At 36.5% G+C, this 25,415-nt stretch overlaps 1 protein-coding gene across 1 annotated transcript; it reads right to left on the bottom strand.

Annotated features, from left to right (window-relative positions):
- Positions 1-292: 292 nt before the first annotated feature.
- LOC131195161 (sodium-dependent neutral amino acid transporter B(0)AT1-like) lies at positions 293-24,398 on the bottom strand. Its single transcript, XM_058176839.1, has 12 exons — positions 24,197-24,398; positions 15,723-15,863; positions 13,882-14,019; positions 11,339-11,520; positions 9,626-9,736; positions 7,352-7,464; positions 5,767-5,895; positions 5,275-5,431; positions 4,208-4,412; positions 3,468-3,627; positions 2,618-2,780; positions 293-505 (listed from the first exon to the last, which is right to left on the bottom strand). The coding sequence occupies exons 1-12, from the start codon at positions 24,396-24,398 to the stop codon at positions 293-295; spliced, it is 1,914 nt and encodes a 637-aa protein (XP_058032822.1).
- Between the last annotated feature and the right edge of the window lie 1,017 nt (positions 24,399-25,415).

The raw sequence follows: 25,415 nt of genomic DNA, 5'->3' as shown, positions 1-25,415 counted from the left end.
ACAAACAAACAAATAAATAAATTGCTTCCTTGTGCAAGTATAATTTCTTTAATAATATATTACTTGAACATAAAACTGGTTGTATCTGTGCTAAAAGGTGGTGGTCAGAGGGAGAAAAAATAGTACATCTTTGACATCTGTATTAACCATTTTCTAATGCAGCAAATGCTGTTAGAATGAGAATACATCAGTTCCCATTTAGGCTCTGAAACAACTCTGATTGAAGCAGGGAGACATCTATGTTTTACCACCTCTCACTGAAAGTCTTTGCATGCCAAATCTTTGGAGATAGCTATGCTGTATTCTTCAGCTCCCCGTTTATTGATATTTCTGATATGGCATTGACCAAATCTCGCGGTGCAGGATCTTCTCCCTTGAAGTAATTTCGGAGACCTTTGTATAGGGCATAGCCAGGGATAACCAAGCTAGGCACTCCTGCGAGGATCACAATGATGACATAAACCCAGTCAGGATAACCCACTGAGTTTGATTTTGGGAAATTCTCCTGTGATAAAAAGAAAGAGAAAAAGATAAGCAATTGGGAGACAGAGAAGTAAGAATCCGATAGATTCACATTAGAAACACTGAATAAACAATGTATTCCTTGGCAAGAATTCCTTATGTTATTATTGACGATAGTAGAATAGAACATACCTTCACAGTACATTTCAAGAATTGATAATAGTTTATTATTCCTTGAGAACTTGAAAGCACACTATGACCCATTTTGGTACTGTCCATGGCTTTTCATGGCAAAGATACTGGAGTGGGTTGCCATTTCCTTCTCCAGTGGATCATGTTTTGTCAGAGCTCTCTGCTATGACCTGTCCATTTTGGGTGGAATTAAGATTACTGGGAGAAATAACAACCTCAGATATGCAGATGATACCACTCTAATGGCAGAAAGCGAAGAGGACCTAAAGAGCCTCTTGATGCAGGTGAAGAAGGAGAGTGCAAACGTTTGGCTTGAGACTCAACATTAAGAAAACTAAAATCATGGCATCCGGCCTTGTCAATTCCTGGCAGATAGATGGGGAAGAAATGGAGGTAGTGACAGATTTTATTTTCCTGGGCTCCAAGATCACCACAGATGGGGACTGGAGCCAAGAAATTAAAAAACGCTTGCTCCTGGGGAGGAAAGCTATGGCAAATCCAGACAGCATACTAAAAAGCAGAGACATCACCCTGTCAACAAAAGTGTACATAGTCAAGGCTAGTAGAGGACAGGAAGGCCTGGAGGAATGTAGGATCAGATACGACTTCGCAACTAACAACAACAATAACAACATGAGCCCATTATCCAAACATTAAAAACTTCAGTGACTACCAGAAGGATCTCTTTTTTTAACCAAAGAAAGAGAATTAATAACAAAACCTTCAAAACTTTTTGAAGAAATCTTGAGTCAAGTTTCACATATAGCGCAGGAGGGAATATTTACAGAGAACAACATAGCAGACATAGTGCAAACAAACTTCTCCAGGGCCCATAGACATTACCCGTAGTCATGGATCTAATATTCACTCATCCTGAATATTGGGATGCCTATAACTGAAGTTTGAAACTTTGAGGCACATGATTATTGAATTAAGAATTAGTTTTTACACATATATTTATTATTTTTAGGTCAAACAGATGATTGCATCTTGAGCTAGGGAACAGCAGTTGCACAGAAATGAATATGAAATTGACTTTTAAGAGAATTCCTTATATCCACCGAGTATGATCAAACTAAACATTTCAGCTCTTGTATTTTTCTCAATGATCTCTGCAAGGGTTATATTTTGCCCCTCTAAATCATTACCCAAGCAGAATGCATTAGTTGTCCTAAGCTGAGTTTATTCTTTCATACATGAAACATTATATTACTCTCTCCGTTGCCAAACAATGAATGGAAAGAAATACAAATATCAAACAAACATCCAAGTATGACTAAGTACAGTTTTATGGAAGAATATATTTGCTGATCCTTGATTGATCAACACAAAAACGTCTAGCAGAATAGTAAGAACCTGGAATTTCACCACCAGCACTTTTAAAAATATACATACAAATTTCTCAAACTGTTCTCAATTATTCTTCAGTTTGAATCAGCCACAGGCAGAGACCTGTGCTTTAGTCTATCTTGCTAAGTTATTGTCTGGTTGACTGGCAACAAAATTCTAAGGTTTTAGAAAAGGTTCTTTTCCTACAGCTTTTGATTGAGAAAACCAAATATTGAACCTGGGACCTTTTGCATGCAAGTCACATTTTTTTACAATTGAGACAAAGATTTTCTCCCATTTCTTCTATTTTTTAACTTCTCCCAAAACTATTGTTACATATATTTCTCCATACAATTTTTTAAAAAACTTTCCTGTAATGCTTCTAAGATGTCCCACAAAGACAACTGAGTTTTCTTGCAGTGCAGATGTTTTAATAAAAGTACAAGCATCAAACTTTTGCTTCCAACTAGCAACTAGTCACATTAAAATAGCTAATTCATGTCCCTGGGGATAAACATTTCTTTTGCTTATTTTTCTTTGCAGAAAACTCTAACAAATAATAAAACATGAAAAATGACAAGCTTTTGATATCAGATGCAATTTGGAGCATGTTTCCTTGAACACATATACTTACGTAACTGGGGTCCCAGGTGATGTATTCTAAATTTTCACTAACTTTCACCACAAAGTAAAAGAGGAAGATAATTAACATGATGATGGGGCTGATAAACCTCCAGGTGGCTTGCCAGAAAATGTTGGGTTTGTGCCCAATCATGAACTTAATGTCATCATTAAATCTGGTAATGAAAAGAGAAAGGAAAATTATGAGTCTGCGAGCCAAGTTGCCCATGAAGTCTAGTTAATTGATACCTAGCATGTGTTAATGGGCCATCACAATAAAAGAAGCTGTTCATGTCACACCAAGAGCAGTGTTTTTCAACAGAAACTGTTTACACATTCAGATGATGCTTAGTGACTGTAGCAAAATCTAGTGTTGTATCTCTATGATCAGCCCTTAGTGGAGGGCAGTTCTCAGCTCATTTTGAGAAATTGGAAACCTTCCTAATCTCTTGGTTTAAGAAATGATAAAAATTTGCAGAGATGATAACATATATATTCAGATCCTAACTAAAAGGAAACCTAAAAGGACAAGTGGGATACTACTATTTAGAAACCAAATTCCATGTATGGAAATTTAACCCCAAGCATAAAGGTTATAAATAAAACCCTACATTAAACTGTACAACATACATTGGTAGTTTCTCGAGGTTTTTTAAAAAATCTGCATAGAATAAATAGAGGTCAATATTTATTTACTTTTTAAAGGTTAAAAGTAATGCACATAAATTATCTTAAATGTTTAAATCACTGCTTTTCTCTTTTTTTAAGGATGGTGACTTGCTTAAGCTTATCATGAAAGTTCCCAATTATTGATTGCCTAACAAAAAGATGCTTTATATGGCTTAGTTGCATCTATATCTTACCTGTCTATCCCATATATGTAGACAACTGAAAACATCTCACAAAAGGCTATTATCAACAAGGGAATGGATCCAGCAAAGCTATCAAAAAGAGCCAACCAATAGTTACCAGATCTCAGCACAAAAATAATGGCAATCAAGAAAGATCCCAAACAAATCAGTCCTGTAAACAAATAAACAAAAAAGCAGAAGGATTAAGACATTCTGTCAATATATGAATTTCACTCCATGTTTCAAGCAGGGGGATAGGTATATAGAACAAGTCCTTTTAATCAGTGTTGAACTACATTATTTCCTAGTCCAGGCTGCTCTTCAAACCCACCCCCTTGTCCCTAGGAGTAGGCACAAAACCAAGGAATAGTCATCAAATTGAAAGGTTGCTGCTTTTTGAATTTACCCCCTCAGACAGAAAGATCCAGCTCAAAGGAGTTAATATGAAAAAGTGAACTATGTTATTCAGTGTTACAAACAAACAATTTCAACATCATCCATCAGCCGCATTCTGCAGCTAATGGCATATTTATTTGATTTCTCTTTTCTCAATCTACTGCTGTATTAAGTTTCTGAGCAAGTATCAAACTGTGCAATTATCATCTTCTCTTTAAAACCATGATTAATTATTCACATTAAAGCTAAACTTCATAGCTCTTTAAAAGTGTTCATAGACCTGCAATTTACCCAGGTTGCAACCAGAGCAAATTATCAACCCTGTCTCCAGTTATATAACCATTTTCAACCATTACCTGTAATAACTTCTTTAGGCCATTTTTTAGGTATAACTCTCAGATCTTGCAGAGGTACCAGCACACCTTCCATATTCCCAAACATAGATGATAAACCCAAGCAGAACAGCATGATAAAGAAGAGGATTGACCAGAGTGGAGAAATGGGCATTTTGGTGATGGCTTCAGTGAAGACAATAAAGGCTAAACCAGTTCCTTCTACTCCCTACATAAGATTTTAAATCAGGGAAAGAAGATATATAAAACATTAGGCTACTACAGTACAATATTTATTAGTGTGCTATATCTATATTAAATTAGTCCATATTTAAATCTACATAATTTTCTTCCTCTGGAAGCAAAGGGGATTGTAAATAGTTAAAACAAGCAAACATTATCATCCTGATCATTTTGTCTACTTCATTATTTTACTGGTTTAGTTCTTTCCCTACCTAGCTTTTCCATTGTTCTATCTAGATTATAAATGATTTGGCAGTGGAGTCTTGTCTTGAATGTATAAATAAAATACATGGCTCTTCCTATGTTCTTCATTGCATAAAAATATTTCATCTTTTTTACAGCTGGACAATAGATGGAAATCACTATTAATCTTGTTAATTCAAGTCTAATCCCCATTTAACAAAGGCTGGCTAAAATGAAAAACCAGTTTGCTTTGCTATTATTTTGACCTCAATCCTTTCTTTCTATCTTTAGAACACACAAGGCCCATTTGGATCATGGTCTGCAGTATCTAGATTAGCATTAACCATGCAAAATGCAGAGTTTACAGGGGCAACATTAAATACCTATTGCTAAGTTGTTGAGTAGAAAGAATTGGAAAAAAAATGAAACATAATTCATAGAAAACATAATATGTCTGAAAATTCTAAGCATAAGTAGATTAAAAAATAACCAGTAAATTATGTTTAAAAATCCTAAATTTCTTATACATTCTATCAAATTTTTAAAAAGCAGTTTTAAGTGACATTAATTCTTCCTATTGTTCTAACCCAGGAAATATATATATTTATACATTTATCCCTATATACAGTATAGTGATAATATATAGCCCTATATTACCATCTTACATCAGTTAAAAATGCGTTCAAGTCACAGTTTTCAAAATTCAGGGTTGAAAAGATTTCTGGCTTTGTCGTGTTATACCAATCTTGTATCTCTAGAAAATTGTTCTCGGTTATGTTACCATCGGGCAAATCAAATGCATTCATCAAAGTGAGTATATTTCTGCAAAAGATAAAAGAAAATAGACCAAAAAAATTTCAGTGTTATAATCTGGGTCACAATGAAACAAATAATCACAGTTGCCATTGCTCTTATGACACTGAGCAAGATTGAGGGTAAAAGTTTCCATTTGGTCTTATCAATCAATAAATATGAACAATGAACAATATTTTTTAAAATTTCAATGGCCACAACTATAGACAGCCCTCCCCAATTTCACCAATCTAGACCACTTGTATTGTGTATTGTGTATTGTGCTGTAGTTGGTGGTTATGTTAGACTAACAACCCTCTTTCAATCAGCAGTAACATACTAACTAGGAAATAAACACAACTTACCTGCTGTAACAATCATCATATCTTTCTGTTGCTCTGAATCCAATGATTGAATATATGACTGTGGCTGCATAAATGGATGTGAAGCCATTTATCACAGAAATGATCACAGCATCCTTTTCACAATTATTGCTATAAACAAAAACAAGGAAGGCAGCTGACTTTTCATAATAGTTTCCAAGTGTTAGTATGCATGCATGCATCTATCTATTTATCTATCATCTATCTATCTATCTATCTATCTATCTATCTATCTATCTATCTATCTATCTATCTATCTATCATCGGTCTGTCTATAATTTATTGGCCACCTATTTTACCTCTGGTTGACTCTGGACAGCTTACAATATTAAAAAATAAAACTTTATCAATAGAATGCTTCAAAACTTTAAGACACAAAATGTAAAATACAAAATACAGGTTAAAAGATGAGACTGGGGGAGGGGGGGGAATAGGATGAGTGGGGGTGGGGGAGATGCGATCTGATATTAGAATAGAATAGAATAGAATTTTTTATTGGCCAAGTGTGATTGGACACACAAGGAATTTGTCTTGGTGCATATGCTCTCAGTGTACATAAAAGAAAAGATGCATTCATCAAGGTACAACATTTACAACACAATTGATGATCAATATATCAATATAAATCATAAGGATTGCCAGCAACAAGTTATAGTCATACAGTCATAAGTGGAAAGAGATTGGCGATGGGAACTATGAAACGATTAATAGTAGTGCAGATTCAGTAAATAGTCTGACAGTGTTGATGGAATTATTTGTTTAGCAGAGTGATGGCCTTCGGGAAAAAACTGTTCTTGTGTCTAGTTGTTCTGGTGTGCAGTGCTCTATAGCGTTGTTTTGAGGGTTTATTATTATTTATTATTATTATTATATTAATCTATAAACCACCTCCAGCAGGAAGCTCCTCCTTTGGAGCTCCAAGCCAACCAGCAGAGCCAGTCTATTGAAGGAATTGATAAATGGATCACTTTACCAGAATAAGAACTAATTTTTGAAAGCCAAGAAAAAATAAAAATAGAAAAATGTTTACACAAAACTGAGGGCTGGGTCAAGAAGAGGTCATATAGATTTGGGATTAAACTCAAAGGCAGGTGCGGAATAGTCATGAAAGAAAGGCAGAAAGAAAAAAAAGCTTTCTGAGTTTTTCCCATTTCCCATTCATGAAAAGGGTAGAATTTGCTACTAGAATATGGATAGCTTTAAAAAAAGGATTTGTTACCGTAAATATGTGTAAATAAAGTAATAAAAGAGCATACATGTGTCAGCATCAGGAACAAGAGGTCTCAAACCCCAGTCGCTAAAGAACCTCTACAGGAGAACATTATTGGGCTTTCTTACTCTTTGGGATTTCTTCTAAACAGCTACTTGGAAACTCTAGGGTGTTCTAAATAATTCCTTGGTCTGGGTCAACAGACATAGTTTCTTAGATTCTAGTGATTAATAAGACTGGGAACCTTGTTTGTTTGTCTCACCAAAAATATCCTTTCAAATTATATCCCTAATCCATTCTCAATGTACGTTATTTAAAAAAAAAGAATTAGTCCCTTTTTACATAATAGCAACTTACTGGACTGAATTATAGCTGGAGAATGAGATGAGGCCACCAAAAGCAAGAGAAAAAGAATAGAACACTTGGGCTCCAGCATCTAGCCAGGTGACAGGGTTAGCCAATTCAGCCAGCTGAGGAAAAAGAAGGAGAAAAAAGGTTTTAAAACTTAAGCCACAGGACATCTGTAGAGAAAAGTACATTGTATAGAAACGGTGCCTTTGAGCATGTAATGTATTCATTTACAAGAATTTATGGAAGGGGAACCTTTCGTCCTCCACCCCACCATTGGGACTATCTTATTCTATCTAGAGCATGGCTCAAGATCAAGAAGCAAATGATTGTTGGGTACCAATCTATCTACGACCCGTAGATATCGGATAAGCAGCATAGTTTGGACAGACAGGCAAAGGAAAGCATTTCAGCATCGGTAAACATAATTGGTTAAGCCAAAGTTTCCCAATATAAACTTTCCCTTTAAAAATGAGCCTGCTGACCATTCCCATCCGTTTCTGTCAATGTGGTCCTCCAGGGATAGAGACACACTTTTTCCCCCCAAAAAAAGAGGGTGAAAATCTGGGTGCATCTTATACACCGAATGTAGCCCCGCCCACCCACTGGTCCCCCAGAAAATGGGGCATGCGGTGGCAGCAATAGGCTATGGCAATCCCTGTACCCTGAAACAGCTGATCTTCGAGAGGTTGATCCAACCGACAATCAGCTGCTTGTGCTAATCAGGCTGTGCTGAAGCTGAAATTGAAATGGGCTGTGTGCTGCAAGAAGGCAAACTGCTGGGAGGCAGAGGCAGATTTTTTTTCTTGTGCTAATCAGGCTGTGATGAAAATGAAAATGAAACTGAAACAGGCTGTTTGCTGTTTGCTGCAAGGAGGCAAATTGCTGGGAGGCAGAGGCAGATTTTTTTTCTTGTTTTCCTCCCCAAAAAAGGTAGGTGCATCTTACAGTCCGCAGCGTTTTATACTCCAAAAAATATGGTAATTATATGCAACATGTGTTTATTTCTACTAAGCTGTCATCTTTCTTGGGTTTATATAAAGATACAGACATTATTAGAAACTCCAAGTACTAGACCTTACCAATAATTTCATTTCTGTGCAAATACTTTCCTGGAAACATATTCAATTTCTTGATTTAACATGCATTTATAGCAGATGGACACAACTTGAAGGGATCGTCCATAATTAAGTAATTCCCGAGGGTTGCAGAAATTTATCTGGCGATGAAAGGATCATTTGAAGAGGCAACACTGAAATTAGGGCCCTAGATTGTTTTACAGAGGGAGGACATTTGATAACAGGGATGTCAAACTGAAGGCCCACAGGCCAGATCCAGCCCACAAGGTGGTTAAATCTGGCCCACAGGGCCACTCTGGAAACAGTGCCTCTGCCAGCAAAAATGGAACTCAGGAGGGTCGTGTGACGGCTTCCTGCAACCCTCTACCAGCAAAAACGAAGCATGAGAGGGTCGCACAATGGCCTCCTGCAACCCTCTGCCAACAAAAACGGAGCTCAGGAGGGTCGCGCAATGCCTCTTACAACTCTCTCTAGGAGACAGTTTGCTGTCAACCCTTTTAAAAAGTTCCTTTGACTTACTATTGAAATGTAAGTTTTGGCAGTGTGAAATGTTGGCACTTTGTACAACCCTGATTCTTTCTATGACACATTCATGTGTGTGTGTGTGAGAGAGAGAGAGAGAGAAAGAGAAAGAGAGAGAGAAAGGTGGGGAGAATAAAATAATAACAGCATACACATTCCAACAAATGGCTATTTCCTATCAGAATTTGGAATAAACCCTCAGAAATTGTATGAATTACGTGTATAGGATTTCTTGCAGGGGTCAAAGTAACTTCATCTTTGTGGGGGGTTTTGTTTTGTTTTTTTGGTAATTTCTGTGCAACGACTTAGAAAGACAGGCTGTGTTTAGCATCACAAAATAATTAACCAGGTTCCATCCATTAATTTTCTTAGGTTAGCTGAAAAAGCATTCCAATTCTGAACTGCCTTTTATAAAAATTGCCTGAAGTTTGCCAAAGCAAAATCTGTACAGATGAAGCTCCAGTCTTCATAAGTGAGGAAATAGGTTCCTTCAACATGCAAATGTCCCAGTAATACATTAAGCCAGGGAACATTGACCTACAATGTTTCTCTTATTTAAAGGACTGATAATAATAAGAAAAACAGTGCAAATTGTATTAGAACTGGAATTATCCCAGCTCTTTTGATGTTAACTTAATAATACTTTTTATTTTCTTGAAATAAAAAAATAATTAATACTTACATCTGGTGTAAACAGAAAAACAATACCACTGGTAGCTCCTTTCAGAGTCAGGCCACGGATCAGGAAAACGGTCAGGACAATATATGGAAGGGTTGAAGTCACATATACTGCCTGAGGAAGAATATGTACAACTAAGTATTGTAATATCTACATCACAAAATACAGTCAGCAGGCCTACCAATAATTTCAGTTGCAAGATACAAAAGACATGGTCTTTTCAATGGTGATCACAATAGCTCTAGAACCACCCTTCTCATGATTCTGTCCTGATAGACTTTAAATACTTAGGCCTGCTTTGGGACATGTTGGAATGGTTTTGAATTGGTTACTTGCTTTTGGATAATTGCAGAATAATTATCTCAATCATTTGGCTGAATTATTTTCCTTTGCTGTTTCAGTTTAATATTTTAAATACTGGCTTTAGTTTATAACAATTTATGACATGAAATATACCTTTGGTCATTATGAGCCACTATCTTGCAGTTAATTTTCCTCATAAAATTGTGTTGAGGATAGATCTATCTAAATTATTCTTTTAAATGTGTTTTTAATTTTTGTATTTATTGTTCTTAGTTGGCTGTAAACCGCCCTGAGTCCTTTGGGAGAAGGGCGGTATAGAAATTGAATAAACATACATAAACATCTGAATTGTGGAATACTTCAAGAACACTACAAGCAATAGTACAGATCAATTATGGACAAGGTATCTCCATTAAGGCAGAACGCCTATTAAATCTGAAAGTATTTGCAAACTTTGTATTTCAAAGTTTGAAGTGAAGAAAATACACGGAAATGTGTAGAATTTTTTTTCACAATAACACTTAGCGAGGAACGTATTTCATACATATTATAGATAGTCCCCAGTTTAAGAGTGAGTTCCAGTCTCAAGATCTATCCTTAAGTCAAATTTGTATGTAAGCTAGAACAGTACCATTGTATAATAGTGTATAAATAGTGTATAAATATTTATACACTAGTATCAAGTTCAAATGTAATGAACTTGACCTGTTGTGTATTTAACTTGAATCATTGTGTGTTTAACACTATTTTTACTACAGTAGGCTCCATTCTTAACTATGGATTGTCCTTAAACCAGGTCATTCTCAAAATGCAGATTTATAAAATATACTTCTGTGGTAGTGGGAAACTACTTTGCCTAGTTTGGCTCACATCTTGCAGATACCATGAAAAGCAAGAACCATGTAGATAAGGTCACATAAGAAAGGAATTGTGTTTAGCAGCAACTTCTTCCCTCCCACTTATGTAGATGTTACCATGGAAGGCGGGGCATAGAAGCAACTCCCCCATAAATGACTTTTTTTTCTGAAGTAACTTCATATGCAAAACAGCATTATCTGCAATTTCTCTGCAGTTTGCAGCTCCCATGCTATGCTGTTCAGGTCTTTATTAAGAGCACAACTGGACATTATGTGGTAAGGGAATGCTGAGACTGGGAAAATGTGTAGTGGAGATCTGGCAGGCAGCAAGGAGAACATCTTGCCCTTCCTACTTATTTTTCTCTATTAATTGCTCTCCCATCCACTATTGAAACTAGGCTGTTCTCCAAATTCTAAACTCAAGCTGCAAGAAAATGGCTGTGAAAGGACTATTTGTATGATTTTTCTCAAAGAGGATGTTCTGGAATAATTTGCAACAGAAAGAACCACAAATACAAAGAGCATTTTTCCCTCTAAGCAAAAAAGATTGAGGTACCTTTCCTGTTGTTTCAATGCCCCTGATTGTGCACACATACAGTACTGCCCAGGCGCAAACCAAGCAGAGCAAAAGCCACCATTGTACACTTCCAGAATCGTCAATAGAACTGGTGATGTTTAAGGTCTCCCTGTACCAAAAATAATCGACTGGAGAGCTCTTTGCACATTCCTCTGTGAAATCTGAAAACAGAGAGACATTCAGTGGCCTGTGCCAGATTTTTCTTTTTTAAAGCAGCAGCATATATTGGCAAAGAAAGAAAACAGTCATGAATTCAGATATTTTAAGATGAACCGAATTTAAAATTAGGGTTGTAGGCTATTGAGCAATTCATAATTTAAACAAAGTCAACTGCAGAAGTTTTAAAAGAAAAACATTTACTTTTTTGTACTTAAAATATTAGAGAACTCATAAATTTCAAGAGACAGTATTCTGCTCAATTTGCTAAAATTATACCTGACCTGAAGGTCTTCCAAAATATAAGAAGGCCTAAGAATAGGAAAATATTGGTGATGTATTGCCTTTAGCAGATAATTTCAGCAAATGATGTTTACTGTTATGAAAAAGAAGTTATAGCACATAGAAAAGCATCTTACATTTATGTTCCAAAATATACTTGCATGATTTTATGTATCTGCTTGTAAAATAATGACCAAAATTATCCTTGCATATTTTATATACCTCATTTAATGCGGCCTTCTTAAGCATTGCCCTCAACTGAAGATGACAGAATAAAACAAACTTCTTCATGAAGGAATATTGAGATAAAGACAGAACATATTGTTTGAACAATGCTATCAGCTCTAGCTTTCGCCAAAGTCTATTTGCGTCTACTTTGGATAGCACAATGTCTTAGATAGCACTGGTTGAACCATGCATGGCCTGAATGAAGAAATTCGGTTGTACTTAATTCCTATCAATTGAAAAATGCTACCTTCTACATAGTGGCAGAATTTGGGAATTACCATGCCATGTGGTCATTTTCCGGCTGCAACGTTTCTGGATGTATTCAATTGAAATAAGGTATATTCTCAATAATGCTAACAATTTTTGTAGCATCCGCTTAGAAATGGAAGGGAACGCACACTGGAATGCTACTTTGGTTGTAGATTACTCTATTACTTTATTCAAATCATGTGGCTTTCCATTAATCTATATTTACATGGATTGAAGCACAGGTGCAATCCAACAGGTTCTGACAGGTTCTGGAGAACCAGTAGCGGAAATTTTGAGTAGTTTGGAGAACCGGTAGCAGAAATTTTGAGTAGTTCAGAGAACTGGCAAATGCCACCTCTGGCTGGCACCAGGAGTGGGGAGGGAATGGGGATTTTGCAGTATCCTTCCCCTGCCACACCCACCAAGCCACACCCATAGAACCGGTAGTAAAAAAAATTGGATTTCACCACTGGATTGAAGTAATCATATTTTCTGTATGGTTCAGTGTTTCAGTGAGGCTCAGTGTTTCTCAGCCTCAGTACCTTTAAACCACATGCATTTAGCTGAAATCCATACAGCTTAAAGTTGCTAGGGCTGGGAAACATGGTTTTAGATGAGGTCTGAAAATTATATTTCTCTCTTATATAGATAGTAACTTTCCTGTTATATTGCACAGTAAGTTCCTGCACTGTTATATTTTAAACCAATAATATTAAAAATAGAATCAGCCAGTTTGTTATTAACTTATTAATCAATATTTCTTCTTCAAAGGAGTGCGGCATTCTAGGACCTAAGCAACATATTTTGAATAGTATTTAATAGAAAATTGGGAAGGAAGGAAGACAATTACAAAATTACTTGCATGGTGCTGTTAATGTGAAAATATGAATTGATGTAATAAAGCACTTGAAGAGACTTGAAAATCTGATTTTCTTTTTTTCAGAATGCTTTTCAAAGGCATAACTCTTGCAGGACTATGTACTATGTACTATGTACTGTCAATTGCACAATGTCAGTGCTTTAAAAATATCTAAGCTTATTTAGATAACTGCTTTAATCCTTCAATTACACTATGTAACTGTAAAAAACACAGTGCTATAGCAATCAATCACTTGCCTCTTCCCGCAGTTTTGCTTTGAAAATGAAAGGCGGCAACTTATTGTAGATCAGGTAGAAATTTATCAGAAAGATTTCAGTTGATATATTCAGTGTTACGTTGCAAAAAGGCAATGCCTTTCAGAATATATATAATAGTTATTTATCAGAAACTTCAACTACTACCCCAAATATTACTAATACATACTAAGTAATCAATATCCAGTTGTCCCTTTATTCATTGTGTCAGATGAGATACATCTGAATACCAAAGTCCAGATTTAATTACCATCATGCTAAGGATTCAGCAATAGAATGATTACTTTTACTTATAATTGCAAGTCTTTCATAGGATAGTATAACCAATCCAGCAGATTTGGTCAAAAGTCTTGAATGTTGGGGGGGGGGGGAAACAAAATATACATTATATTTTCTCCTATTATTATTTTCCCAGAGAAGCCTTCTCGTGTTGGATTGTCAGCTGGTGCAAGCATTTAATTCATAGCCTGTACCTGTTCTGTTGTCATTAAGTGGACATTCGCTCCAGGGCAGCGGGTCTTGAAAGGAGTTGAAGAAATACCACATCACCCAGGCAATAATTGTATTATAGTATAATCCCACAAGAAAGGAGACCAACATTGCTGCAATTCCTATAGGAAGAGAGGAAAAACTTTAAGCAGAACTTATTCAGTACAATTAAAAAAATAAGACCTGTGAGAAATTTGTGTGAATGTTTCATTTTGGCCCCATTCCTTGCATAGAATTGATTGTAAATAATTTATACTATATAGAAAGAGTCTGAGACAAGAGTCATTTGATGGGTTTGCATGGTGATAAAGACGCAGCATATTTTCCACCATTATGGAAAATATTGGTATTTACAGATTTTAGTGCTCCAAAACTGACTCCATGGAATTGTTTTTCCTAATGTTTCATTGGATTGCATAAAACAGGTTGCAGTCTCAGAATAATTATATTGGAATACTAATACAGCAATAGGCTATAAGTGGAACTGTAGTTTAATTGAGCCCATCAAAACTGTGCATTCTCTTTGAATATTCACTTTCTGTATTTTAGCCATGCCAAAAAGCATGGAGTAGCTGCTGGAAATGGAAAATATACAACTATTTTAATTCAATATTTTAGGTGGATTTATTTCCAGAGAACATTTTAAAAAACCAATTACTGGTTGGTGATAAGCCCTTGTTTATTTATTGTCCATTGCTAATCAGGATAAAAATAGTTCAGTGAATGGCCTGGAAATTTTAGATTAGATTCTACTTTTAATGCTATCAGGTTATTTTTTAATGTTATTTATCATGGTGTTATAATTCAGCAACCATTTTTTTTGTTAAAATTGAAATTGAAATGTAATATTACAAATAGCTAGAAAAGCACTGTTGCTGTAAATTAAGAGGATTATACATAGTGTCCACCACAAGGATAAAAATAAATCTTTTGTACATTAACTACAGAAAATAGTTTTCCAAACTATAATAATTTAATCTGCCCCTCCCTCCATGATTTCCCATGTCAAAACCATTATTTTGAAAAGCAGACCAATAATTAGAACATCTACAGTCATGGAAACTTCATTACTATTTCACCCTGTGGACATTCTGCAGTAACAAAAAACAGACATGTTGGGGAAATGTTTAACAGATGAGGCTACCTCATCTTTGACATGCAAGAAAAAATACAGAGATGACTAAGCATACTTCAAATATAACATTTGTAATACAATATAAGTTTGATTAGCTTTTCTCCTTGAGTATTTCGCCAATCCTGTATTGATAACATTATTCTTCTAATGTTCACTTTCTTGTTTCAGTTAAAATTTCTAGTTCAACTATCCTTTCAGTTGGTGCACCCGTGAGCTGAGGTATCAGAGTGGATCAGGGATGGGCTGCTGGGGGTTCGCGGGGGTTCAGGAGAACCTCTAGCTAAGATTCTGTGCAGTTCGGAAAACTCCCATATCCCACTCCTGGCTGGCCCTGCTCACCCTGCCCCGCCCCTCCCAGGATTCCCCACGCGGCCCATTTTTGATGCAGGTAAGTGCATGGCATGTGCAGAAGCTCAGGGACGTGAAAAATGGGCCTACCAAAAGTTTGGGAAGGCCTCCAGAGGGCCTCCGGAACCTGTGGAGGCCATTTTTTTCCTCCTGGAGGCTCGAGGAAAGCTTCCAGAGCCTGGGGAGGGCAAAAACACCCCCTCCAGGATGCAGGAGACCGACTAGGCCATGCCCACTCAGCAACCAGGCAGAAAACCCCTTGCTAAAATTTTTGAAGCCCACCCCTGGAGTGAATTAAAAGGTCTTTGTTACTTGGTGGATCAAATTATTTTCAAAACTTACCTACTCCCTTCAGGGTTGGATGGATAGAACTCCAGACTCCCACGCTACCTTTTCTGAGTCTCTGTCCAATGGCAAATTCAAGATGGAGCAAAGGGATGCCTTCCAGGACAAGCAAGATGAGGAAAGGGATCATGAAAGCTCCTGTGGAATTTCAATCAAAGTGAGTCTGTTTTGTATAAAACTGGCCTAAATGGGCACAGGAGTGGATTTATTGATCATGAGAAACAATGAAAGAGGCAGGAAAACAGAATTCTGGTGAATTCTATTCTGAATCTTCTCTAGTTTGAAAGAAAATATATTACTATGGTACTTTATACCATTTGGTGCATTATCTGTGCATGCAGCCTGCTACAACTATGACTGTAATAATCAAAGGATCCTTCAATTACTCCTGAAGACTTCAATACGCTGTGGAACAAATCAGGAAAAAAAGGCAAGAAATAGGTCAGTGGGATTGGGAAACATAAGAAAAAGGACATGAATTTTGCTTTTCTCTTCTTTTTTTAGTAGAGTATGCATCCCCCAGAGAGCTGGTTTCTGTTTTCCTTTTCTTCCTGAATCTAATGCCTTTCAGATGAATGGGGCAGGGAGGATAGAACTGAAATTCAGCAGTGCATTAAGTTGAAGAACACATCTTATCCTTTCCAGCCAATTTTATGCTCAAGGAATATATGTTCTTCTCAAGTATACTTGTCCTATAAAATATATAGCAAATGGGAGAGGAGTGATCCATAATGTCAGTGAACATGTACATATTGTTTACTGTCAAGATAGAATGTTATATAGCCTTCACTGGAATGTTTCCTGATCACCCACCTCCAAAAATATATGTGATATGATGTCCATTTTAAGTATTTGCCTTGATATTCCCCAAATTCTCATTCAAGAACATTGAATAAATCCATCTGGTGGTTTGAGGAACTGTTTGGGTTTTTTAAATTTTAGTTGAACTTGGTGACACTCATTACTATGCCGCCATAATTGTTGCCTACACATTATGGTTTGCAGCTATGGCTGTATTTGGATGATAAAATAATTCCAAACTTTCTTGATTAAGGTGCCTGCTTGCTTACTAATTCATCTTCACAGTGGCACTATTAACCAGAAAACAACTTGTTTAGTAATGTCAAAGGAAAATGACATTATTTTGTCATTCCCAATGTGGTTTTTTTTTCTGCAAAACAAATATTAGTTTTGATATTTTTTTTCTTCAGGCTAAGATAAGGGAAAGGGGTAAAATTCATTTACCATCTCTGTTCTGATCCTATTAATTATCAAAACTATGCCATGGGAGTTAGTTCAGGAGAGATGCTTTAGGTGGGAGCATGAATACAGTATCTATCTGCATCTCATTAAAGCCCGATCTGTTTCCAAGATTGAATGGCTATCTTAATGATTTCCCAATGGTAAAGCATTTGTCCTTTCACTTTTTTTATTTATTTTGAATTTAAATTCAGTTTCAGAATCTAATCCACAAGACTGCACAGTACCATACCAAAATAAAGATGAAGTTTCTGCTTTAAAAGAAACCATATTATATCAGAAAAGAAGATAAACTGAAATAATTTTGGAACTTTTATCAAACAGAAGGCAAAAACAAAAGAAAGAGCAAACATTATAGGTCAATGAATACTTATTTCACCTTTTCAGTCATCCCTTTCCTGGCCCTCCCTCTTTTTATTATACTGTGTCTCTTCAGCATTGTTTTTGAATTTCTTCTGTTTCAGTTCTCTATAGAAAATCTGGGTAACAAACAATTGGGGGAAAGTAAAAATGAATAAAATAAAACTAGTTGATATGGGGTAAACTTGGGAGAAAGAAAATGGAAAACTGAAGTTAAATTGGTTGAAATATAAATAATAAGACCGAAGCTATAGCTGCATCTCAGATTTATCACTTTTAGGGTACTGAGGTTATTTGTTAAGTCCCTACATCAGTATCTGAAATATGATATAAATAACCCCCAAGACCGCCTATTTAGTATTTATTCAGTATATTTCATTTGATTGGTATCTGCCTTTCTATTCATAAGAACACGTAAGGCATACAAAAACAACATCTAAAATACACACCAATAATTTAAATGGTATTAAAATAATTAACAATGATGTAGTCCAGATGGTGTAGGGGAAAGTGCTCTCTAATATGTCCAATAAATAGGGCTCTAAAAGCAGGGGAGTGTTAGAAGAAAATATCTTGTATATTTGAATGACTAAAAAGATTAATAAAGGATAAGATATTCCAAGAGTAGTGAGATCTTTTTAATTTTTTAAAAGTTAATGTCACCATCACCTTAACTTGCGCACAAAAAACCAACTATTGGCAATTAGTGTGATCTTTTAATATGGTGATAATATAATCCCTTGTCCTGGTGAGCAATTTAACTCCTCCATTTTGTAACGTTTTGTAAGAATGGAACGGAATGGAACAGAACGGAACAGAACACAAAACTATTCAGGAAAACTCCCTGAGGAGAGGATTGGAAGGAAGTTTCCTAACATTCCTCAAGAAGGTATCTCCAGATAAATTGTAAAACAATAAAGGCTAAGGTGTAAATAAATGTTATGATATCCAGTCAGCCCAGGAACGGTCATATATGGCACAGTAGTTATAGTTGCACAAGCATAATCTTTGCCCTAATTGCCATCGGGGGATCCAGGAACAACTTGGGAATCAAAAGGTATTCACAAACAGTGCACTTACTTTGTTTTGGGAGTATATATCAGCAGGATGTCATTTGTATTACTAATTTCATCTATAATTCATACAAGATGGATCTGTGGTAAATGGCAGAGGGGTCAAATATTTTTCTCTCTATTATCCTTACTAGAAACAGACCAACAGAAAAGATGGAACTATTCCAGAATATGTCACCAAGGCAGAACCCTATCAAACACTCTTGAAAGGTATTGAAGTCATGGTACTGAAACTTTCTGAATAGTAAAGTAGATTAATATAATCATGCTTTCCATATTTAATAGGTAATTTATAATACTGCTTTCAAACCCAGTAGAAATGGTTCAATAAAACCAGAGTCCTTCTGAATTATCATCATTTTTTCAATCATTTTAGCCAGTGGTCAATAATAATGCCAATATCCAAAAGTGGTGTTTAATACAGGCTTTATACCTATTTTTTATATCACACCAATAAGGAAGCAGTGATCAATTCCCTGAAGCTTAAGACCACACTTTATCTGCCCAAAGACAATAATTCTATGTTTCAAGATCTACAAAAAAATTTTTTTTAATCCTCCACCAAAACAATAGAACTAATATTACTAAATCAGGTCTAAACATCTTTTAAAAATTGATTTTCCAGTTAGAACGTATTCTGAATTCATCTTTACTCTTGGTACAATGAAATGCAATGCTGCAGTGCAGCTACAGTGAAGGCCGAGAAATAACTTTCCTTTTCAGTCCTTTTCTCCATGTTGATCACAGTTGTCTAATGTTTTGGTGTGATTTCACTTCCCCTGATTGGTGGACTCCCCTATTTCTTTATTCCCCTTGGACCAGTGAAAAGAAATGAAGCTTCCCAGTTTTACCACTTTTTTTGTCACTTGAGATAGAAAGCCAAATTCTCATCCATTCTAGGTATGAGATTTTTTAAAAAAAATAAATGCCTTTTTAAGAAAACAGCTTTTTTTTTCTGTACCATCAGGGAAGTCTAACATCATTTAAAAATGTCTGTGGAGGACAGTGATTAAAAGGACCAGGCATTTCTGCAACAACAGATACTAACTAGCAACTAAGGGATGTTTGTCTGCAGTGAAATGAAGCACAGCCGGCAAATCAATCAAACTACTTGAGCTGGCAAAAGGCAAAAAATGCTACTTTTGATTTCTGACAGAAAATTCCTTGTGCACAGTCACTCACGCCCTCGTCACTTCTCGTCTGGACTATTGCAATGCTCTCTACATGGGGCTTCTCTTGAAGAGCACCCGAAGACTCCAATTAGTTCAGAATGCGGCCACGCGGGTGATAGAGGGAGCGACTCATTGCTCCCATATAACACCTCTCCTGCGCAGGCTGCACTGGCTTCCCGTGGTCTTTCGGGTGAAATTCAAGGTGTTAGTTACCACCTTCAAAGCGCTCCATGGCATAGGACCGGGTTACTTACGGGACCGCTTGCTGCTACCAGCGACCACCCATCGACCAGTGCGCTCCCATAGGGAGGTTCTCCTCAGGGTGCCGTCGGCCAGTCAATGTCGGCTGACGGCGCCCAGGGGGAGGGCCTTCTCTGTGGGGGCACCAACCCTCTGGAACAAGTTACCACCAGGTATCCGTCAACTCCCTGATCTTCGGACCTTTCGACGCGAGCTGACAACATTTTTGTTTCACCGTGCATGGGGGATGGGGGAATGCTAAGCTAAGACATCTCCAAAGGAATGGAGACAATGATGTGGCTAAGACCAACAAATGAAAGATGGAGCTGGTCCAACAGAACATCTCTAGACAAGGAGGGGATAAGAGATTGCCCAATTTTGCTTCTGATGGCTGTTCCTCACAAGGAGACCACAAGACAGTGGTTGACTCCTGGGTCTGAACACTGGGACCCAAGGAAAGCTATCAAATTCTGACCTGTGGAAGAACCTTCAAGGACAGTGGATATGTCTAAACTCAGTTCCTAAATACTTTTGCATTTCTAATTATTTAAAAGCTAAAAGAGGTCTCCCAAGCAATTAGTTTAAAAAACTACCAGGTGAAACTTCACCCCAAATAGAGAACAAAATAACCAGCAATTTAAATAATTCAAGGACTATAAAATAAATGACAAATCAATAAATACAAATTTAATTTAAGAAAGTTTTAAATGAGTTAAAGGACCTCTGGTGCTCAACAGACTAATGCAGTCTGTTGTTAACACAGCTGCCTGCAATTACTGCAGGTTCAAGTCCCACCCGGCCCAAGGTTGACTCAGCCTTCCATCCTTTATAAGGTAGGTAAAATGAGGACCCAGATTGTTGGGGGGCAATAAGTTGGCTTTGTATATAATATACAAAATGGATGAAGACTATTGCTTAACATAGTGTAAGCTGCCCTGAGTCTTCGGAGAAGGGCGGGGTATAAATGCAAAAAAAAAAAAAAGGACCAGACAAATTTGAAATATTAGGGTTTATGCTAAGACTTTTCAAATAACTAAATAAACAAAACGATATAAACTGTTTAATCTATTATCTATTCTATAGATAATATAGAAATATTTATTATATAAATATATAATATTATCTATTCTGGTAGAAAAGAAAGAAAGAGAGAGAGAGGGGGGGGGAGGGAGGGAGGGAGGAAGGACGGGGGGAGGAACTGTTGTTTATTCTTGAACCAAAAGAGGAGCAGTGTAATTTATAAAATGATAGATATAGTTATGACACTTTAGATGTTTCAGTGTTTTTTTAAAGATTTGGGAGAGACATGTATAGTTAAATTGACACCAATAATTTCTGCACAAATTATGTTTTTTGAAAAAGACTCCATATTTCTTTAGAAACAGGAAGGAAAACAAGACCAACAAGATGAAAAGGTGAAATAAATTGCAGCTGATGTAAAAATATAGGAAAATAAAGAATTTTGGATTATAAAACAGAGATGGCAGTCAGAGTGGAAATACAAATGATAAGCCAAGAGGTAAAAAATGACCTGGACAAGGATTTATCACTGGATTTACAAAACAGATTTCTAAAACCTTGAAGAAATGATTGAGATGTGAGAAAGCAAGTTCGAATGGCGATTCAATCCAATGACAGAACTTGATGAATTACAGGTCAAGATGATTAGAAGCAAAAGAAAGGGATATAAAGTTGACTTGTTTGAACAGTGTTAAAATAAGAAATATTTCTACAAAATTCTGGAAACACTTTAAGGGCTTTTTGTTGATAATTTGCAGTGTATAAATGTCCTGTAAATAATGCGCATGAGGTTAATTGACGTAACTGATATAAAAGTACTAGTAATGCAATTATACAAACGACATAAAATGATGCAAATGTTGTAAATTATATCAATTGCTGAAAATGGGCATGAAGTCCACAGTAAATGTTGTCTGCTGCATACAAAGTCCATTGAATGAAGATCCTGAAAACTCAGGCTATTTGTATCTTCAAATGTCAGGTTGATCAAAACTATTCTGAACTGATTTTTTTCAAAACAGAAATTACAGCATAAATTTGCTGTAAAATATTCCATTAATTTTACCTGACTTCAAACCATAAATAAATAAATAAAATAAAATGCCTTGATATCCTGAATGAAAGCTTCCAAAATGCTAGGTCACAGTTTGAAATAAAAGTGTACAGGTTCAGTGATGGAGCAGCCGATTTATATATGCATAATTTAAGGAAGAAAATACTTGTATGAAACCAATCTTAAAAGTCTCGGATGTTTTTTTAAGTTATGAAATAAAAGCTAAGTTACTGCCAAGGTTCTCTTTCTACCACCCAAACCCACCCCACCCCAAATTTTGTCAAACTACATGGTTTAAGCCACACCCACGGTAATTCCCATGAAACTGTGCCAGCTACCGGAAACACTGAAATTGGCATCTGATTTCTGTCCCCTGTTGAACTGGGAAAGCCCACTGATCTATATCTTGCCAAACTAGCAAGAAAAAGGAAGAGACGAGTGGCAAGGAGAATTCTTTTTATTTCTGGAAACAGAAAATAATATTGAAGCAAAACAGTTGAGCATTCAGTTTCAATGTTAATAAATGCTTAAAACTTATGTTATATTGATATCAGTACTAATTTGTTTGCAAATATTTTACTTACTGATTTGATTTACCGTGTTTCCCTGAAAATAAGACTCTGTCTTATATTTTTTGAACCCTGAAATAAGCGCTTGGCCTTATTTTTGGGGAGATCTTATTATTTTGGGGGGCGTGGAGGAAACCAGAGGAAATGAGGGGGACCGGCTGTGCACGAATTTAAATATTTTTGGGAAGGGCTTATTTTGGGGGAGGGCTTATTTTCAGGGGGGCTTACTTAGTGCATGCGCTCAAAAGCCCAATTGGGCTTATTATCAGGGGATGTCTTATTTTAGGGGAAACAGGGTATGCTTCACCACCTTTCTGAATACTCAGATGGAACAAAATTTGAAAACCAAATGGAACAAAAATTACAAAAACACATTAAAAATATTGAGTGCAAAAATCAAAGTGCATTTATTATTAAGATTAGCACATACATCCCTAAGTTTATTAGAACAGGTATGTTTGCTATCTGAAAGAAGTCTAACATCCTCCTGTTGTTTTCTTCAAAGAAAAGATCTGATTCCATAGACAATGGTAGCTGTTCACCCTGCCTTCACGTTATCTTGACCACTGGTGACTACATGGACAAGCACCTACATTTTACTTGGCACTATTTTTTGATTTGCCACTGCTTTCTTCTGGGGGCTAAAAAAGAGTGACTAGCAGAAAGTCATCCGTCTGGCTTCATGTCTCAGACAAGACTAGAATTCACGGTCTCTCAGTTTCTAGCCCAATGCTTTTAATCACTATATCAACTAAGTTTTGACACTGTTGGGGATAGTAATAATTTGTAGTTATGGAGCCATCTGTAAACTATATTCAACTCCATTATATTAAATTGCAAACAGATGGAAAGAAAGGGCATAACAGCTGGCCACGCACTAATGGGTTTGAAAAGACAAGAAATATGAAGCAGACACAATGAGCAGAAATATTCCAGAATATGGATACAGTATTAGTGTTTTTCATGAAGTACAGAAGGAGATTCATTTGTTCAATTTATTGGTCTGAAAATATTATAAATAATATTATAAAGAGATTATATCAAAAGTTATCTCTCATCTCAAGATATTGGAACTGATTATAAAAGCTTTCTAGAGTTAACATACTGGTAGTTTGATGCAATAAAGATGTTATGTCATAGGGATAGCCTACAGTTGTTGATGAAAATGAACAACTTCTTGATTACAAATTTCACAGAGCAATTTTTATTTTCTCATATTTTCAAGTCACAAAGTAACGTTTTTGCCTGTTTATAGACATGAATGGAAGAGAGGGAAGAAAGAGAGAGAAACTGGAAGAAAGTTGTAGCTGACTTTCTTGTTTTTCTAAGAATTCCTAGAATGGATCTTTGTATGTTAAAAGTCACTGATAAAACCCCATGCAGTGAATTTAGCAGACTTCATTCTCAGTAAATAAAATGGCACAATACCATATTTTGCTTCTCTCTCTTTCTTCTCCAAGATCATAGCAATGAAGGTATCTCACAGGCAGGTAACGAGATGGGTACAAATGAAAAGCCAGTTTCAGAGAACTCTTACAACTACATCTCTCAATCTCCCAAGAAACAGGATAACAAGTCCTCTTAAACTCTGACATCATCATCATCATCATTATTACAGTTGTGATAGACACAGTGATACATGGTCAAAAATGTATTATTACCGTGTAAATAGTTTCCATCAAATCAATGTTAATTTTGAGGATTGAAGGGATCAAAAACATACCTCCTCCGTGGCTCTGGCAGAGATAGGGGAAGCGCCATACATTGCCCAAGCCTACACAAAACCCAATACAGGTGAGCATGTACTGTGCTTTATTGTCCCATTTGGGTCTTGAGTCTGCTTCTGTGGCCTCTATCGTTTCTAGTTCCCTGTGAGAAGGTATTCTCAAATCCAGACCAGGATTTGGCAGCTGAAGTTTCACCATGGCTGGACCGTTCTTGTACACAAACCTGCCACAGGTTCTGGGCTAGACAAAAAAAGGAAGCTTTAGCTGCCAGCTTGCACTCTTTATAGTGAACCTTTGACACTTAACGCATTGGTGCTGTCTTGGGGCAGGAAAGAAGCGTCAGCAACTCATTTGATTAACCAAGGTTACTCTGAGACTTATTAATGTCTTATCTGTCAAAGCTCCAGCTGAAGACAGAGATTGCTTGGTATCAAAGCTGTGAAGAGTAGCAATTCACAGGGTAATTTGCTGCAAGGTACATTAAGCAGCATGTTTAAATAGGATTTGCTTTTCTTGCTTGCATCTTTCTGTCTGACCCTCATTAAGACTAGATAGAGAGGAGAAAATTACTCCGGCAGAATTATAGCTCATAAACCGCAATATCTCATCCCTGACTGAATTTCTTTTTTGTATGTGCATCTATAGTATACATAAATAATATTGGGACATGTAGAAGTCCTAGCAGTTCTATTAGCTCTTAGAATAGATAACACAATATGCAAGTAGTATGAAAGAGTGTGTATGTGTGTGTGTATCCCTACCACCTTTCTTCATTTTAAATCACTTTACTATCTTGCTTTCTAATTTTCCATTCTCACAAATGTAACTCAACAGCAGGCAGGAAAGAAATACTAAAGTGCTGTATTCACATTGAAAAGCAGCATGGAATAGACTTCCGGTTGACGTCACGGCGAGATCGGACATGGAAAACGGGACTTCGTGTTTCTATGCCAAGTTCTCCCTGTTGGTAGGCTCCGAAAGAAGCCAAAGCTCCCTTGGAGGGGCAGTGAAGCAAAGAGGGATGCCCTGAGAGGTCTCAGAGAGTTGCAGCTCTCCTGCCTGACCTGAGGCTTACTTTCCCTCTCAGCGATGACATGGAGAAGAGACAGCATAAGATGGCTGCCATGAAGCTGGGACAGCCAATGACCATCTAAGCTTTGAGCTGGAGCGGATTTTGGTGAACAGTGTGGAACTGGGTGAAAGGATTTTTTTTTA

The sequence above is a fragment of the Ahaetulla prasina genome, chromosome 3 (assembly GCF_028640845.1).
Source record: "Ahaetulla prasina isolate Xishuangbanna chromosome 3, ASM2864084v1, whole genome shotgun sequence".
Classification (NCBI taxonomy): domain Eukaryota; kingdom Metazoa; phylum Chordata; class Lepidosauria; order Squamata; family Colubridae; genus Ahaetulla; species Ahaetulla prasina.
This window is presented reverse-complemented; position numbering and strand designations above follow the sequence as displayed.